The 18,067-nt window shown below is 43.7% G+C and overlaps 1 protein-coding gene across 3 annotated transcripts in view; it reads right to left on the bottom strand.

The window, feature by feature from the left end:
- Positions 1-9: 9 nt before the first annotated feature.
- slc1a2b (solute carrier family 1 member 2b) overlaps positions 10-18,067 on the bottom strand; it is a 36,115-nt gene continuing 18,057 nt past the window's right edge. For 2 of the 3 annotated variants that reach the window (XM_042110857.1, XM_042110856.1), the window contains exons 2-11: positions 16,752-16,891; positions 12,562-12,714; positions 10,551-10,801; positions 10,057-10,201; positions 9,621-9,747; positions 9,240-9,473; positions 8,865-9,059; positions 8,298-8,432; positions 7,581-7,818; positions 10-4,355 (exon numbers count right to left, since the gene is read on the bottom strand). In XM_042110857.1, the coding sequence (XP_041966791.1) occupies positions 4,281-4,355; positions 7,581-7,818; positions 8,298-8,432; positions 8,865-9,059; positions 9,240-9,473; positions 9,621-9,747; positions 10,057-10,201; positions 10,551-10,801; positions 12,562-12,714; positions 16,752-16,881 (1,683 nt within the window). In that variant the 5' untranslated portion in view covers positions 16,882-16,891 and the 3' untranslated portion in view covers positions 10-4,280. The remainder of the gene's footprint in view (positions 4,356-7,580; positions 7,819-8,297; positions 8,433-8,864; positions 9,060-9,239; positions 9,474-9,620; positions 9,748-10,056; positions 10,202-10,550; positions 10,802-12,561; positions 12,715-16,751; positions 16,892-18,067) is intronic. The other variant, XM_042110858.1, reaches the window with a different exon arrangement.

Below are 18,067 nucleotides of genomic sequence, written 5' to 3'. Positions count from 1 at the left end.
GGAACAGACTTAGTTGAATCAACATTTATTAGTTATCATAGCTGTATGTACACCAGTGGTACAACACATACTGATATGTATGAACATGGAATTTTATACCACAGGTCTGGTAAAGAAAAAAAAACTGTAGTTGTTTCTTTTTTTAATTATTATATTGTGCTTGTTTACACATTTCTTTTCTACTCTGTCCCAACCCAGTCATTTTCAACAGGGATGAAAATGATGAGAGTGGCTTCACACAGAGGACTTGTATCGGAGGGGAGGTCTGCACAGGACACAGAGATGGGGGTCGAGGTCAGGCAGGTTAGCAGGCTAACTCAACGGGTCAAACAGCATGTCCTTAATTGGTTTTCTTACTGGCCCTTGTTTTTGGTCATATGCCCTAAAATTCCAATTGTCTTTTAACGGTGTGAAGCTCTGTTTTTCGGCCTGACCCTGGTGAGAACTGGCAGATACCAAAACACGTGGGGTGGCAGAAGGGGAATTTTAGAACTGCTGACTTTTTGTGTTCCTGTAAAAGTTTATATGCTCTTTGATCGACTCTAGGTCAACTCTTCGCAAGAATATCTCCATCCTGCTTAAATGTTAGGCCCGAAGAGTAGCTGAGTATGTGTGACAGTTCATGCTTGCGGAAAAAAACAAACAAGCATGCCCTTATGATTTGAACTGCTGACACATTGTGGGGTGATTTTTAGATAGGTCATGTAGGCCTACTTGTTATCTACCATAGTGAGCTGCACTCTGTGAATTCTTTAGGAGATGGGCTCACAGTTTGACAAGCTCTTCTCAGTGGTTCTGGTTAGTATTTACTCAGAACGGACAACAGTAGTGACGTTTTTTTATTTCTGTTTTATGTACACAGCGTATAAATTTTAATCTTCGACATCTGTACTTAAGAGCTGGCACATAACAGGATAATAACCACATTCCACAAGCGAAGTAAGATCACTCCAAATGGACAACAAGTGCAACTGCACTATGCAATGTGTTTTCTGTCTTCCAATTGGTTTAGTTTTTTGATTGAGTCATGCCCGAATTCCAGAACATTCTGCATTGAAATTCAGCAGAGCAAGTCATATATATATTTATGTACAATGAAAATGAATGCACACACAACATTTTATCTTCAAGGGACCAAACATTCAAAACATTCATTAGATACAAAAAAGATATTTATATATTGGATATGTAACAGCTAAGTGAAACATCTAGGAACAGAGATGTAAAATGAAATAAAACAAAAACAGGTGTTTATTACACTTTCTGATCTATACACTTCTGATCTATTTATTTCAATTTTCTGAAGAACATACAAGATATATATTCCTATAGGATTACAAAAAATGTCACATCAATTATAAACTATTTCTACATGTCCCCTCGCCGAAAAATAAAATCAGTTACCTACAATATGTACACAAAGTGCAAGGAGGCACTTCAATTCCATGCTTCTCAGAAAACTGGTCCAAAAAGAGAACAGAACGAAAAAAAGGTCCATGCATCTACACTGGTGAGATCATCTCAGTGGCCTATTGCGTCGCCCCGGTTTGTCAATAAACACACAGGGCTTGAGTGAGCGTTATACTGGCCCTCGTCTAAATGGCGGCTGCTGTTAGCACGCTCATATTCACACTCACGAGACTTGCGTCCACTAAGGGTGCCGTAAAGATCTGGTGGTCACTCGGTTACCGGTACAGTATCTACACGGCAAGAACGCCCAGAAATACGTGTGGATAATTGTGCCTCCCGAGCCCTCCTTCAGAGAGGCTCAGAGAGTGAGGGGAGCACTGGAGAGGGGAGGGTGATAACACTCCCCGACTCCTCAAAGACAATGTTAGACTTTAGGCTACTACTGTTAAAAGTGTGATCTAGAGATGCCTCGACCATACAGTGGTTAAACAATTTCAAGGCAAGGTCGTCACAGAGCAGAGACGAACAAGGACGAGTGAGCGCAGAGAAAAAACGAAATGAAAAACATAGGCTACACAGAACATCAAACCAAATCCGTACCTTGAGATTGTTCAGATAAGTCTCTGCGCAGCATTCAAATTTACCCAGTGTTATTATATAGCAGTATGTGTGCGTATGTATGTATGTATGTATGTATGTCAAATCTTTCACCATTTGGTTCCTTGAGAGGGAAAGACTTTTCCGTGGCAAGAGCTTGAGTTGACAGCTCAGCCGATTTGGGCTCCCTGATCTGGCCGACGCTGACGTGAGTGTAGCCGGTATGCTGCAGCATTGTGGGGCGGTGAGAACAGTCGAGGAATGAAGTTCAAGGCTCAAGAATTTGAGGATAGATACCCTCATGGAGAATCTGTACGGTGCGTGTAAAAATGGCCTCTTTCACTTGAGGTGTATATTTTTTGTCAGCTCAATATTTGTGCGATATTAATTGGTTCTGTGTAACTATACAGCAGCTCTAGCATACAGTTATTTTCAAGTCTAACCTTTGTGTGCTTTAAAAGGAAAAGATCTCAAGGAAATGATAGTGGAATGCTACCCTTGACAAGACCCTGTCCTGTGTGCTTTTCATATCTCCATTTTAAAAAGTTGTTGTCTTTTTTTCCCTTACAATATATTTAGTTAAATAAATGTTTAATGGTCTGTAAACAGTCAATATATTAAATGTCATGTAAGCTGCATTACATATGCATGAATATATAAAGACAATAGGCATTTTGGCAATTGTAAGACTGAATAAACAGCTGGTGAGAGCAGCACATCTGTGGGTTTCAGAGTGTAGGTATTCCTCACCACCAGCTGGAGCTCAGGATCCTCTGGGATCGTGTTTATGGTCTAAACAATTTTGGCTCAGAGATTTATGTTTTGTTTGGAGCACACATTGTTTCTCTGCCCAGCATGTCAGTGGGAGAAAAAAAGAACATTGAAGATGTCACTTTTTGAGGTTACAGAAAAATACTGTGTGCCCTCTGCGACCTTCACAAAACCAGCAACTAAAGCAATTGGCACTTTTGATGTGATCTAGTCTCTGTTCTAACTAACTGTACTTACAGTCTTAGGCAGTGGTCAGCATTCTGATTAGGAAAGGCGCAACTGCCTTCAAATTGGAGGAGAGAATGTGCTTTATCAGCAGTAAACAGCCAAAAGATTGTGCTTGAATCATAAGGTAATCCCTCTAAAAGTTTTTTTCCCCAGTGTTTTTTGACTTGGAAGGGTATATACAGTAGACCATTTGTGCTCTTGCTTGGTCCCAAAACATGCATCTAAGGCCAACATGCCACAGCCTACATCATCATTCTCATAGGTCATAATATCTACACAGTTAAGATTTGCATCTGTATTCACTCTAGTTTCACAAACACCACTAATCCCTCTGGCAACACACAGCCTAGAAGGGGGGGTCATTAAGAGAAGAAGAAGAAGGGACAGAAGAACAGACCAGAAGGAGGAGAGGAGATGACCTGAGGACTAAAGAGGTGGAAAGAGAGGAGAGGTGAGGAGAGAAGTGTGGAGAGAGGTAATCCTGGAGAGAGGGGGTGGGGGGGTGGGTAGCTGTTTCCAGGTTTGGAGATAAAGTCCAGGGAGAGGAGAGAAGATGAAGTGGGACTCTACAGGGTGGGGTTGCTTATTCATCAGTTCATCAGCCTGTTCACTCTTGTCGAGTGTGTGTGTGAGAGAGAGTGTACTGTAGGTGTATGTGTTTGTGTGATGAGGTAAAGGCCTTAAGCGGCCAAAGGGCGCAGATCTCTCTCTAAGCAGCAGGCTATTACTTGTTCACCCAACATGTAACAAGGGGTCAAAGGTCAGAGTGGGGTGGGGCTATGGGGATTCGGCAGATGCTTCCCCCTCACCTTGGACTCTCTCTCCCCCTCACCGACATGCTGTCACAGCAACCACATCTACAGTATGCATATATATTATATTTGTGAATAATTTAAGGTAGATATTTGATATTTCTTTTTTTCTTCCCTTACTTAACCCTCCCAAGCCTTGATGTCCATTGTGCAAGAGTTAGCTACCGCGCATACATTAGAACTCTATCAGATGGAGTATTAATATCTCTGTTTCAGAATTAGTATTAGTTTTCAGTCAGCCAGATGATTTGTTAAATATTCTTTTTTTAAAAAAGGGGAATATTAAAAAAAAGAAACATCATCATCATCAACAACAATAAGAAGAAGAACAACATCAACAACAGTAAAACTAAAATAAAAACAGTACTTTTTCCATTTGAATTGAACATTTTTTTCCATTTTCTTTTTTTCACCCAATAGGAAAGCTTGTGGGCTCAGGTGCTGGGGATGTGTGTGCTTGCATTATTCTTTTTTCCACGGTTCCTCCTCAACAAGTGTGTACTCCGCAGCAGTTGAACCGTTTGTGGCCGAGGTTACCTGAAAGCAAGTCACGGACATCTAGAAGAACAGTTCGAAGGCACATGGCATGTTGTGTCGGCTTAGGTGACAGGAACAACATAATGGATTTCTATGCAATGGTACCCTTTGAACAAGACTGTGAAATCTCATCCCTTAGAGTTACAAACATTTGTCAATAACTTGTTATGGAAGATGCCATATCCAGCTACTAGGTATCATGACCCATGGGGTATACTACGAAGCACGTTAGACATATCTAGGCTATGTAGACATATCGAGGCTTCACAAAGCCTTGACTCAGGAGTATACGTTAAGTGATACTACGATAGCAGTTATGTGATATATTTGTCAAACTAGGCTTTCAGCTCAGATCTGTGTGCGTTCTCGGTGTTGGGATGACGTTGGCCAATCGTGAAACGTGGAGATGCACAAGACCGCCTCTATTAAAAAACAATTACTTCCGCATTCATGAGCGATAGCTTAATCTACACTGCGGTAATTTTTTGTGTCTAACCTATAACATCAAATAAATCAATTGTCATCAGTTGTTGTATGGTATGCACGTCCATAGTGGGATATTTGCACGCACAGCACTATTAAAGCGCATTCGAGATCCAAAATGTTAGTAGAGGCGGAGCTCCACCTGTAAGATATATGACAGAATCCTACACGTGAGATAACTTCGTTTTTAAGACAATTGATTGGTCAGTGGGTGGTAGATTACACAATTTGAGCTATAACTTAGCACATAACCTCCTCCCGACCAGGTTTGGTTGACAGCATAAGATGCCATGGTGATATAGCGACACTAAAACAGATCCACTTTCGTGTCACAGCATACCCTGGCTTTGAGCGCAACATACCTCGCTAACCCACTAATCGAGATTCGTAGTATAGCCCACCAGTGTCATGACAACTTAATGTTATTTATTATTGTGATGACAGCTCTTGAAATGTACAGTGCCACTGGATATACACTGTTTATATCTTAAAAGATATTCCATCTGCCATGTCACGATCAATGACATTGTTATGTCTGTCTATGATGGCAAATTCAAGTGAAGTTTCCTTAAGCGTTGTCAAGAGCACATTGACATTTCCATTAGTCTTACTTGTTGCCTTCATTATTCTGTCTTAATGAATGAGAAGCTTGAGAAGCCCTGCTCAGCTCATGCTAATGACCCTTAGGCCCTTTTGACACATCGCATGCATTCTCAGCCTCATAATGAAACGATAGGGGGCAATCAGCAGTGTTCCAGAAGAGGTCCACCATGCCTTAGATAATTAAGTCATGCTGTGGGGGGGGGGGCGTGCTTATATTGCTGCGTGCTTATATTTCATTCTCATATAAATGAATAAGGGGGCATTCTTTTCATAAGCACACACAACATGCAACAGAACACAAAGAATATATACAGAAGTACATTCATAAACACACACATACAGATGCATTAAGTAAAAAAGTATACAAAATATAAGAAAATAACATGCAACATTAATATGCAGGTTTCTACAGAGTTATTTTGCAAGGCATCTACAAATGGTTTGCATCTTTGGATTGAATGTTAGTTGTTTTAATACACAGACATAATATGCAGCTAAGTCATGCAAGAACAAAAAGAGAAAATTGGAGAGAGAGCAGCTTTTTTGTGTCACACGCTCAGCCAGAAGACTAGGCGAAGGGGGGGGATGAACGGGCGGCCGTTTCTAAGCAACATCAATGATTGAATGGATCCCCTTGGTAACTCCGGCGCGAAGGCTGTCTGAATCCAATGGCATGCATGTCATCTCGTGCGGGTTGTCATAGTGCCCAAACCCAGATTGGCGTGATCTCTGTGTCTTTCTGCCGTTCCCAAAACCCTAGAGTTTCTACTGCACCACACACACACACACACCCTCCACTTCTATGCATTTTTTCGTCTTTCGCATGTGAATGTGAGGCCATGAAGGAGCCCTAAGAGCTCTCTTGTGTGTGTTTTTCTTCCGACGGAGACTTAAACTGACTCAGTGTCAGGTTGAGTAGGAAGGGTAATGATATTATGCGGTGCTAATTAATCATCCCCGGCCTTTGGCTCGGCATCTTTAACAGCGGCGCCTTCTAAAAATGTACTCTGAGAGAGCGAGAGTGAGAGTAGGAGACTGTGTGTGTGTGTGTGTGTGTGTGTGTGTGTGTGTGTGTGTGTGTGTGTGCACACCGGTGGCGGGGGCGGCAGACGTCACAAACACAGCCGGTCGCCACTGAGAGGAGGTGTGTCACTCACAGGAGTGGTAAGGGGACACGGTAATCAGCTGACACACTCGAGTGGCAAGTGGATCAGTCGAATCCCTCAAATCTCTCGTGGAAATGGAGAGGCCACAGAGATACTATCTCATGGTCATTCTGGTGAGGTGGATTGAAGCCTAATTCCCTGAGGTAACAGACTTGCCCTTCCCCCATCCAATCACATGCTCTATAAGGTGAGTGCAGTAGAAAAAAAAAAGCAGAGGCGAACTCAAGGGCTTGATTCTAATATGAATGTGTATTGAGAGCCGAGGTATTTTCAACAAGTCTACAGACAAAAAACTGGGAAACAAACGTTTCGGGCTTAGCCCTTTATATATGATAATGGAGACATTAATAAAGTGCTAAGCCCGAAATGTTTGTTTCCCAGTTTTTTGTCTGTAGACTTGTTGAAAATACCTCGGCTCACAATACAAATTTGTATTAGAATCAAGCCCTTGAGTGCGCCTCTGCTTTTTTCTACTGTACTCAACCCTTGGAGTTCACGCACCAGGCAAAACATCACAAACTTAAGGCGCAGACGCCGACTCGCCATTGTTCCTATAAGGTGAGTGACCAATAGAGTGGAGGGATGTTGACTGATGACCCCTTCATTACCCGCTGCCATGAATCCACCCACATCTTAACCCCACCCTATGAAATAGGTACCAGGAAATAGGGCTGCCTTGGGCTTCTCAGTAGAACTTATTACTGTAAAGTGCAGTGAGTATTTAAATAAAGACTTCCAGGATGAGATTATCTGCTCTACAGAATAGGCCTGCATCCCAACTGGACCATGTGTCAAAAAAGCTGCTTTCTCGCAGAAATGTTTCAAGAAATATATACACTTTTTACATAATTCAGTGTATGTATTTACACAAACAACAGAAAGACATGCAGAGAAGAGAACAGGGACAGAAAAGATGCATGCAGCAAGGATGTGACTATATACAAGTCTCTATGTCCGTAAGCGTGAGTTGTACCTTGCATTCATCTACCAGTACTGAATTGTGAGCGGCATACACGCACTGGTTGGAGTTGTTTTCGTGGTGGTTCTTGAGGTCGTCGTAGTAGGACGGGGTCTTGGTCATCATCTCGATGTCGTCCGACTTGCCATGCTGCTGGGCATCGAGGGCATCAAGCTCCGCCTTGGACATGTGGTACACGATCCCGGCACCAAAGGAGTCGCCGACTACGTTTACTGAGGTACGGAAGCGATCCCTGATAGGCAGCACAGGACAACAGTTAGGGTTCACTCAGTGTGTTGCGTGTGTGTGTGTGTCAATGCACCTGTGTGAGAATGTAAAAGGCAAGTGAGATAGAAAAGTGAAAGAAAGGAAAAGAAGTCGTTCCAGGTCATCGTCCGGGAACAGGAAAAAAAGGCGCTCTAGATCGCAGTCGTCTGAAAGGTTTGGGTTTCTGTGGAATACCAGATGGTGTACTATTTAGGTCTCCATTTACTTGTGTTCTATCCTGATGTACTAATTAGGGTTCCATTTACTTGTGTTCTATCCTGATGGTGTACTAATTAGGTTCTATCCTGGTGGCATGGTGTGCATGTACAGTTCTTAGCATTTGTTACAGGGAAAGTTATATATATAAGTGTACTTGGGTTTGTGTGAGCATGTAAAACAAAGAATGATCGGTATGCATGCTGAACATCCATCCATCTTGTCCCCCCATCCAGCACCCATACTCACAGCAGCCAGTCGACTGCTACCAGCAGGCTGATGTCCTGAGTGGGTAGACCAACAGCTGTCAGGATCAGCAGCATGGTCACAAGCCCAGCACTGGGGATACTGGCCGCCCCTACACTGGCCAGGGTGGCAGTGAGACTGTAAAACAGGACATGGCACAGTGAACCTCTGAAACCCTTCCATACTGTGTACAGCAAGAATCTAATGGGGTGAATCTAATAGGCCGTGCACTATTTATGAGCAACTCAACAAGGACTTGTAACAACGAATGGCCATGGTTGGGAGATTTTTGCTTCTCTACCTATTTCATTAATTACAATATCAGAGTAAATGCCAGGCAGGCACCACCTTAAGAATCATTAGGGAATCTATCATTGGAAATCTTACTTAAATCTTACTTAACGTTACTTAAAAATGTAGAACTGAGAGAAAATGTATCTTGTACATGCATAAGACAACAAAATTCAAACGTAATAAGAGTTCCTGGTCTACAACGACAAGCAATGGTATTGTAGACTGTTGTAGACTCTTTTGTGGAGGAGAGGCCCCTTAAAGTGCACACAATTCTACCTGACGGTGACAATCTGGCCAGGGTCAAGGTGGATGCCGTTCATCTGGGCAATGAAGATGGCGGCCACAGCCTCATAGAGGGCAGTGCCGTCCATGTTGATGGTGGCACCGACAGGAAGGACGAAACGGGTCACTCTCTTATCAATGCCCAGGTTCTCCTCAAGGCAACGGAAGGTAACTGGCAGAGTTCCAGCACTGTGACAGTGAAGCAGATAGACACAGAAAGATAGAGAGAGAGAGAGAGAGAGAGAGAGGGGAACGATAGAGATATTTTATTTAAAATAAATGCCAATATATTTCTGCAAGCCATGCTTGGGTAACAACTTTGAAACCTTAGAAATTGTGGTTAGACAGAGAGAGTTGTATTTTAAAGACCTGGAGGCAGTTCCCAGAGCCGTGATCCAAGCCTGAAAGATGCCCATGAAGAAAGTGAAGGGGTTTTTCCTCACGATGGCAAAGTAAATGCAGGGCAGAAAGATGGCTCCATGGATGATGAGGCCGACGATGACCGTCACCATGTACATCCCCAGCTGCCTTGCAACCACCTCCAGATCATTGATGGAAATGATCTTGCCACAGATCAGGCAGGCGATACCGAGGGGAGAGTACCTGGGAAGGGGGGAGGGGGGTGGTCAATCATATTACTCACACAAGGCCAGAGAAAATTATTCACACAAGGCCAGAGAAATTGAAAGACATAGTAAAGACAAAATAAAACAATGGAGCAGGTAACCAATCATGTGTAATGGCACTCACCACATGATCATGAGGACCAGCTTCATAACAATCTCGTTCAGGATGTTGAAGAACTCAAGCATGAGGCGGGCCCTCTCACCCATCTTTCCCATGCAGATCCCAAAGGCGATGAAGAAGCCAATCAGGCCTTTAGGGTAAAAGAGGCCACAGAAACACTCTACTGAGGCGTTTCTAAGTCTGAAATAGTCATTTGCTCTGGGGAATTGGGTGTTAGCCGTTAGCTAGCAAGTGGACTTGCAAAGGAATACTGAATGGATGTGAAAGAGCAAAGCTGTCATATTTGATTGATTTTCTTAATAACATTTGATTTACTGTATCGGATTTCCTTTGAGACTTCCCCTGGCTATTTCTTTCTCTAATTATATTATATTATATCAATGGGATGTGACACCAGATTGAATAATGTGTGCTGACTAGAACATTAGAGTAATCATACCCAGCACGTTCATCCCACTCTTAAACTGCAGTGACTTTTTGGTGATGAAAACGGGTGGCTGCTTGGTGGCATTGGTGAGGAGGTCTTCCAGTGTGCTGTTCACCTCGGCTGCGATGACTTCCTCCTTTTTCACAACTGTCTGGATCTGTAGAAGTGAGTGGTAGAAAGGAAATCACTTGACAAATAACTAATCTGGGTCTGCAAGGTCTCTGAATACACCAGAAAAAAAAAATATTGAGTGTATGTTCTGCGGTGCATTTTGATTCTTTAAAAAGAAGCCACCATTCTTTTCCTTTAAACCTTCACCCATTGTAATTATTCCTTATATTGTTTGTTTGTTTGCAAGTGTTAACAAAAAAAAATATTTGAACAAAACTCAAGAGCACAGGGAAAACGAAAAACAAACATACAAATGTTTCAAATTCAAACGCTCGACTTTGCTTTTGAATCTGAATGCACCCCAGGTTTTCAGAGCAGTTTCCCCCTCTCCCTACCTGCTGGAAGCAAGCTTGGACCAGATTCTCAGGAAACAGGTTCCTGATGAGGTCAAAGAAGGCGTCCAGGCTGGAGACCTCATCATGGACATGGCCTTCTCCCAGCTGCTCCTTCATCTTGGGGTTTCCAGGATGGATGACCAGCACCAAGATCACACCCAGGACAGCAGCGATGACGGTGGTGGACATGTAGTAGACCATGGCCCTGGTGCCCAGACGGCCACTGGATTTAGCATCCAAACCAGCCAGTCCTGAAACAGAAGACACGATTAGCCCATTTCACAAGATGGGGCCGCTGTGTAAATCAACTTCCTGTGGAAGAGCACTGTCCCATAGACAGTAAAAGAAAAGTCCACAGGAAAGACAGAAACAGGAAGACGTTTTACCCTGCCAATTAAGGTATCATTAACATCAATGAGGCCGGACACCTGGACACTATAAAATTGGTCTATTGAGACTTTAAAAGACACTTTTTGACCTTGACATGATCATGTGCATTGTCAGGAAGACATTCCCAGGATTAAAGATCATGTCTATGATTGTAGCAAAATGTTGATTTGAACTTTTACTTATTTATTTGGCTGATGCTCTTTATCCAAAGCGACTAACATACAGTACATCAATTATTACAAGGGCCAGTCTCCACTAAGCTACTGCCGCCCTTGTTGATATTAGAGATCTACATCCAATCAAATTACAAGGATACAAGGATACAAGGAAGTTTATTGTCACATGCATATAGTTACTGGAAGTAAGAAATGCATTGAAATTATGTCTGGTGTCAGCCTATTTGTGCATTTATGGGGGGGGGGGGGAGTGCAGTAGAAGAGGGGTTTAGTAGATTAAGTGGCAAGGGCTGCATAAGGATTGGGATTGGGGGGTGGGGGGGGGCGCCAACAAGGAGCACCCAAGAGCAACAGGGGCAAGGAAAAACTCCCTTACCAAGGAAGAAACCTTGGGCAGATCCACGGCTCAATGGGCTAGCCCAACTGCCAGGGGTCTTGGTGTGTGTGTTGGGGGGATGACAAGGGAGATGGGATAGTGTGCTGTGTATGTGGGGGGAGAACAGTGTGCAATATGTGTGTTGGAGAAGCTTCCTGATGCAATAATGTGCTGTGTATGTTGGGGAGAGGGGGGGGGGGGGCAGTGTACTGCAAGTATGGTGAAGGGACTTACTATTGCAAGCAAAGTACTGTATGTATGATGTATGTGAGTGATGACAGTGAAGATGTGTGTGTGGGCGGGAGGGGAGTGGAGCAGTGACTGTGTGTGTGTGTGTGTGTGTGTAGTGTGAGTGTGGGTAGGTGGGGGCAGTGTGCTGTAAGTATGTAGAGGATGTGTGTTGGAGAAGATCCTGAAGACAATGTGCTGTGTATGTAGGGAGGGGGGGGGGGGCAGTGTGCAGAAAGTACAGTATGTAGAGGAGGCTTACTGTAGCAAGCAGTGTGCTGTATGTATGTGTGGTGATGACAGTGATGATGTAAGTGTGTGTGTTTTTTGTGTGTGTGTGTTGGGGATGGGGGGGCAGAAAGGCTAGGCAATCAAGGACATGGGTAGATAGATGGAGGAGAAATCAAAAATAATAAATAAAAAGTTCTATGGAGATGTGCAAAAGTTGGAGAAAGTCAGATGTGTGTGTGTGTGTGTGTGTGTGTGTGTGTGTGTGTGTGTGTGTGTGTGTGTGTTTGACGTGTGATGAAATAAGAAAATAAATAAAATTGCATTGTCCTGAATCAGTGTGTTGATTAACTTGAAGTGTATTATGGTTCTGTCTTAATTACTTCGTCACTTCGTCATTTCCCATTTACATAGCCAGGACTATACAAACACCAGTGCTATTGCTAAACACACACACAGCTAGCGTACCATGAGAAGCTAAATTAGTTAACTTTGACAAAAAGTGTGTATACGTGTATGGATTAGAATCACAGACCGCAAACTATCATGGAGTTACAGACTGATTGTTGACAATCATGTGATTGGCAGTGAGAGGGTTTGTGCCGTGACTGACCTGTGATCAAACTGGAGATGATGAGGGGGAGGATGAGCATCTTCAACATCCTCATCAGGATATCACCAGGGAAGGCGATCACCATGACAATGTCCGGATTAATTGGCGAGGCCACGCGTAGAAGCATTCCAGAGACGGCACCCAGGATCACACCTAAACCACAGAAGACACACACATACACGCACGCACGCACGCATGCACACACACACACACTTATCAGTAATTGCACTTTTATATGCTATTACACAAGCCACATCAATGGCAAAAGAGAATGAACCATTTTTCAAAACTGGTAATACTGTATATTGGAATGTATGTTATTGATGATGGGGTTAATATCACAATTCAGTGATTGAGTAGGCAAAAATCACAATCAACAAAACACCCACACATCTCTCTCATCTCTAAGGAAAAGATACTTTACAAACAAGACCAAGCAACATCTGTCTGCCAGACAGTTTAAAAACTGCCCAAATCGTATTACTGTCAAGAGCTGATTCTTAGAAGCGGCACACAACCATCTGCAACATTCCATGTGGGGCCGGGATGGTTTGCTGCGAACCTCACAGTCGGACAGCAGACTTGTGTCTTTCTGGGAGGTCAGAGGGGAATAGAGGAACAGAGAGAGGGAGAGAAAGAGAGTGAGAGGGTGGGGGTAGAGAGAGAGAAAGAGAGAGAGAGAGAGAGGGAGGGAGAAGGGAGATAGAGACAGAGAGAGAGAGAGAAGGCAAAGAAAGAGAGAGAGGGAGAGAGAGGCAGATAAACAGGTGAAGGAAGAAAGAGATAAAGAGAAGGGGCCCAGATGAAAGCAAGTCTGACCCTGGCCTCTTGGCACTCCCTCTAGAAGACGGCTGACCCAGCCGTGACACAACTACTTCATTGTCCCGCCTGTGGCCTGTCTCTGGCCCTCTGGGGTAGGACAAAGGCCGACTCAGATGAGCACTTCCCTCCTGGGAAAGCACTCCATCTCACTACTCACTACTCCATCCCTCTACTCTCCTCGAGTCTCCACAAGACTAACTCTCCACTCTCTGTCCTAGTCTCCCTCTCAACCCTCTACTCTTTCTGTCTAAATGTGACTGATTCCTGACTAGTGGAGGAATAACAGGCTCCTGCATGTCTCATCCACCACAACACTGCATCTCTCTCAGTGCACCACAACTTTCACCTGCCTCCATTTCTCCATTGTCTAAGCATATTGCCTGATGTGTCTCCCATCCTCCACTCAGCCAAGGTGAGATGCTGTTTTCATCAGTGCATGTGCACACCATTAGTACTCTTCAGCATTAGACTTTTCAGCATCTCGCTCCATGCCTAAACTTCCCTCAGGTTGATTGAAGTATCTATCTATCTATCTATCTATCTATCTATCTATCTATCTATCTATCTTTCTACAGTATCTATCTATCTATCTATCTGTCTATCTATCTATCTATCTATCTATCTATCTATCTATCTATCTATCTATCTATCTATGACCACAGCCTCACTCCTCTCTCTCATTCACCACTGCCATCTTCACACAGCCTGTATCATGGCAACAGCACATTATCTGCGTCCTCCTTTCCCCACGTCGTTTTCATCACTGTCTGTGTCTATGTAGCACGGCTAGGAGAGCAGGTCACCAGTAATACCCAACGCCAAAGCTTCCCACTTCCCTAGAAGAGTGCGTAATGCTAAATCCATGCCTCTCTGTTGTACCGTGAGATTGCTGTAGATAAGAGCACTTGCTAACGCTAAACAGGTCAGTGTGAACGTAAATCTCCTTCCACCATGTGTGCCCATCCCCCACCGATGACCATCTCAGTGCCCAGGTTACAGTTTTTCTCAGTCGCTTTGGTGCTTTTTTCAGATCAGAATTAAAATTCTCATAACTATTAGTTCAACCTCCACAACATTTAGTCATTTGTGCACATCATAGTAGCAATTTCTCCTTCCTCTGAACAAATTGCAAATACTTTTGGACATGTATCAGTTGCTTTCATACAATTCTCTGCTGTTTTTTAACATTATCATTTGCTTATGTCATGTCAGTCAAAATGAACTATACTTATGAATGCTGAATAGTCGTTCCCAATAAAACTAATAGTCTTCATTTCATTGCTTGAGTCATTACATACAAAATTGTTGAACTAGTTATCAAATTCTGTCACAATGCTGTAGAATTGCAAAGAGCATACAGTAAAAATGTACATATTCAGTGTCTTGTACTCACTTACTCACCTAACTACAGCAATGTGTAACTTTACTGTAGTTTTCAAATGGCTGTACAAGTACTGTATAGTGCTGTCTTGAGCATGTTCAGGTAGTGTCACCGAGTTCTGACCTTTTTTTGCATTGGAAAACACTGAGAGAACTGTCATAATGAAAACATGACAAAGCCATTTGACTATCTTGTTCATAAACGATGGTGTCAAGACTTCTCATTTTGATGACACTGACAGTTTCATTGACATGAATACCTGCTTTTGAGGAATGGACTATCCATTTTGAGCAAGTGACGTGCTTTTGCAGGTCATCCACTATGTTTTGCAGTTTGCACTAATTGTTTTGAGAATTGCAATAACTGCTGTGCAAATAGTGATGTGAGAAAAGCACCAAAGAGACTGAGAAAAACTGTAATGCCAGAGGCAAAGAAACTGACCACCAGAGGGTCCTCCAAACCCTAAAGGACCCTATACATGCCCATTTACTGAAGCACGTGATTCGCAGTCGCTCGTATGACCATACAGTGTATGTTGGGAGCCCCAGTTATCCTGTGTTGCTGTGCCTACCCCAAACCCACCCCAACCCCACCCCACCCCACCCCGCTCACCCCTGGGATGGGACACATGTGCTCCTGCACACGCGTGCACAAACATGTATGCATGTGTGCAGTCAGCAGTAGGACGTAATTGGGTCAGTGGCACATGAAGAAAAATGAAATCGAAATCCAACTGTGTGATGCCAAATTAGTGACACTCCTGAATACAATGGCAATTTGAATTCATGAATATTATATAATTCATCTTCCTAATTGACGCGATTGAAATGGAAGTGGCCCACGCTTCCTGGTGGTCTTACAGTGTTATCCATGCGATTCGTTTGTGTTTGAGATCACAGGGACTTGCAAGGAATGCAGAGCCACTTTGACATTCCCTCTCTGTTTATGATGCTTTTTATAGTATCGTCTCCTGGAAGGTGAGAAATCGTCATCCTCTCCCAAGCTCTCTGGGCTGTCCACAGTCCTTGCACTGTGAACCATTTGGGAAAGTCTCTCTGGCAGGCTCACTGTTGAAGCCAAGCCGTGACTGGAAACTTGGCATTTGTTAGTTGATCTCAGAGACAAAACCTGAAAATAACAATATGGCTGTTGCGTATTTGACTTTGGGTGTTGTTTGTTTGTTTGTTTGTGTGTTGATAGCTCAGTTGCGGTCAGAGTTAGCCTGGATTGGGAGGGACATGCGGATGCAGTAGGATTAGTGCCTGGGTACCACAGAGCACATCTATCTGGGTAATGGGCACAGAGCCACTGTAGGCAGGGACATGCCAGCGCGCCCAGTCCGCCTGGCACTCAGAAAGGCCAAGGGCACAGATGGGGCACCTCGGCGGTGGCACTGCGGGTCAGCTAGTCGTACCCAGGCACATCTGGCAGGCGACAATATGCAACTATGACACGATCTGCGCGGAATGGCTCTGACAGCCTCATCCATTCAGAACCATACGCCAGACTTGGGTGGACTCGCTAAGCCTGCAGTTTCCCTAATGCCATAGTATCATAGTCTCAATGTTCACTTCATGTACTCATGCAGATTCTGGTGACATACTGTGTGTGTGTGTGTGTGTGTGTATGTGTGTGTGTGTGTGTGTGTCTGTGTGTGTGTGTGTGTGTGTGTGTGTGTGTGTGTGTGTGTGTGTGTGTGTGTGTGTGTGTGCATGTGTGTATGTGTGTGTGTGTGTGCATGTGTGTGTGTGTGTGAGAGAGAGAGAGAAAGAGAGAGAGAGAGATGTCTGAGTTTCTCTGTGTGTATAATGTCTGTGTTTTGTGTGTGTATATACGGTATGTGTGCTTAATGTCTATTATGTGTGTGTGTGTGTGTATGTGTGTGTGTGTGTGTGTGTGTGTGTGTGTGTGTGTTTGTGTGTGTGTGTGTGTGTGTGTGTGTGTGTGTGTGTGTGTGTGTGTGTGTGTGTGTGTGTGTGTGACTCACCCAGCACTGTGAGTGTGAGCAGCAGGTTCTTGAAGAGCTTCCCGCACAAACGGCCGCATTTGGACTGCGGGGCAGCCTCGATGGGCTCCAAGTGGCTCTCGTGCATCCTTACCTCCACTTGCTTAGGCATACTGTTGGCACTGCAGAGAGAGAGATATAGAGAGAGGGGTTAGAGAGAGAGAAAGAGAGAGAGAGAGAGAGAGAGAGAGAGAGAGGAAGGGTGGGAGAGAGAGAGAAAGAGATAGACATTAGCACAATATCAAATCATGTGATTAGTGTGGATCCTCTTTCCAGGCCTCTACTGTATGGTGCCCCACTTTATAAGCCCAACTGTGAGGAGACAGAATGAGAGAGGCACTGGGATTTCTTCATAATGATGGATTAACAGATGGGGCCACAAACAGTGAAAGCAATAAAGAAAAGCCCATGAGATCACATGACATAATGTGCCAATAAGCCAAATCTGAACGTTATTGTATGAAGGGTTGTGACCATCACATACGTATCCCCACATTCTGCAGAAAATGTGCAGGACGTATTCAGGTTGTGATTGGGTCCTCATTGCAATCCTCGTTGTGTTTGGAATCTACAGAGGACCAGTTATTTTTTAGCTAGTCGGCAAAGTTATCAGACAACAGATGGCATGTGATTGGTGGGTGACTTCGAGCTACTGATTAAAAAGAGAGAGAGGGAAATGGAATTTCTTTACGGCAACTCTTGCAAAAGTAGAGGGAAAGAGTGAGAAAGAGACAGAGAGAGAGAGAGAGAGAGAGAGAGGAAGAGAGGAGGGATAGAGAGAGAGTGAGAAAGAGAAAGATCTGTTTAAGTGGAACAGATGCTATATTTGATGCACAACGCCCAGTTGTCAACACTGAAATGCCTTGAGTACAGCTTCTATTTACTCTGACACATTTACACTGTTGAGGAAAAACATAATTTTCTAAAGTACTATTGTAATGCTATGTTTTTTTTTTCCTTTTCCAGTGTTTCCCACAGAATTGAATTCTATTTGTGGTGACAGGTTAACAGAATTAACTTGAATGCAACAGTTTTTAACAAATTAGCGCAGCGTGCTATGATGCTAACCAGATTTAAGCACAATTTAGTACAACCTGGAAAAATCATTGTGTGGTGGTCAATGTTGATATTGTGGTGGGCCGCCACAAATAAGTCAATGTATGGGAAACACTGCTTTTCAGTGGTCCACATTTGAAAAGTGCAGTACTTTGTTTGGGTCATCAGGAGCCCCTGAGGTGACCAGTGTCTCCGGCATGATTGTTTACTTCTGTGTGAGGTCAAGAGCCAAGAGCCCTCAC

This window comes from Alosa sapidissima, chromosome 11 (assembly GCF_018492685.1).
Source record: "Alosa sapidissima isolate fAloSap1 chromosome 11, fAloSap1.pri, whole genome shotgun sequence".
In the NCBI taxonomy this organism is placed as follows: domain Eukaryota; kingdom Metazoa; phylum Chordata; class Actinopteri; order Clupeiformes; family Clupeidae; genus Alosa; species Alosa sapidissima.
The sequence above is the reverse complement of the archived record's forward strand: the minus strand, read 5'-3'. Positions and strand labels throughout refer to the sequence as shown.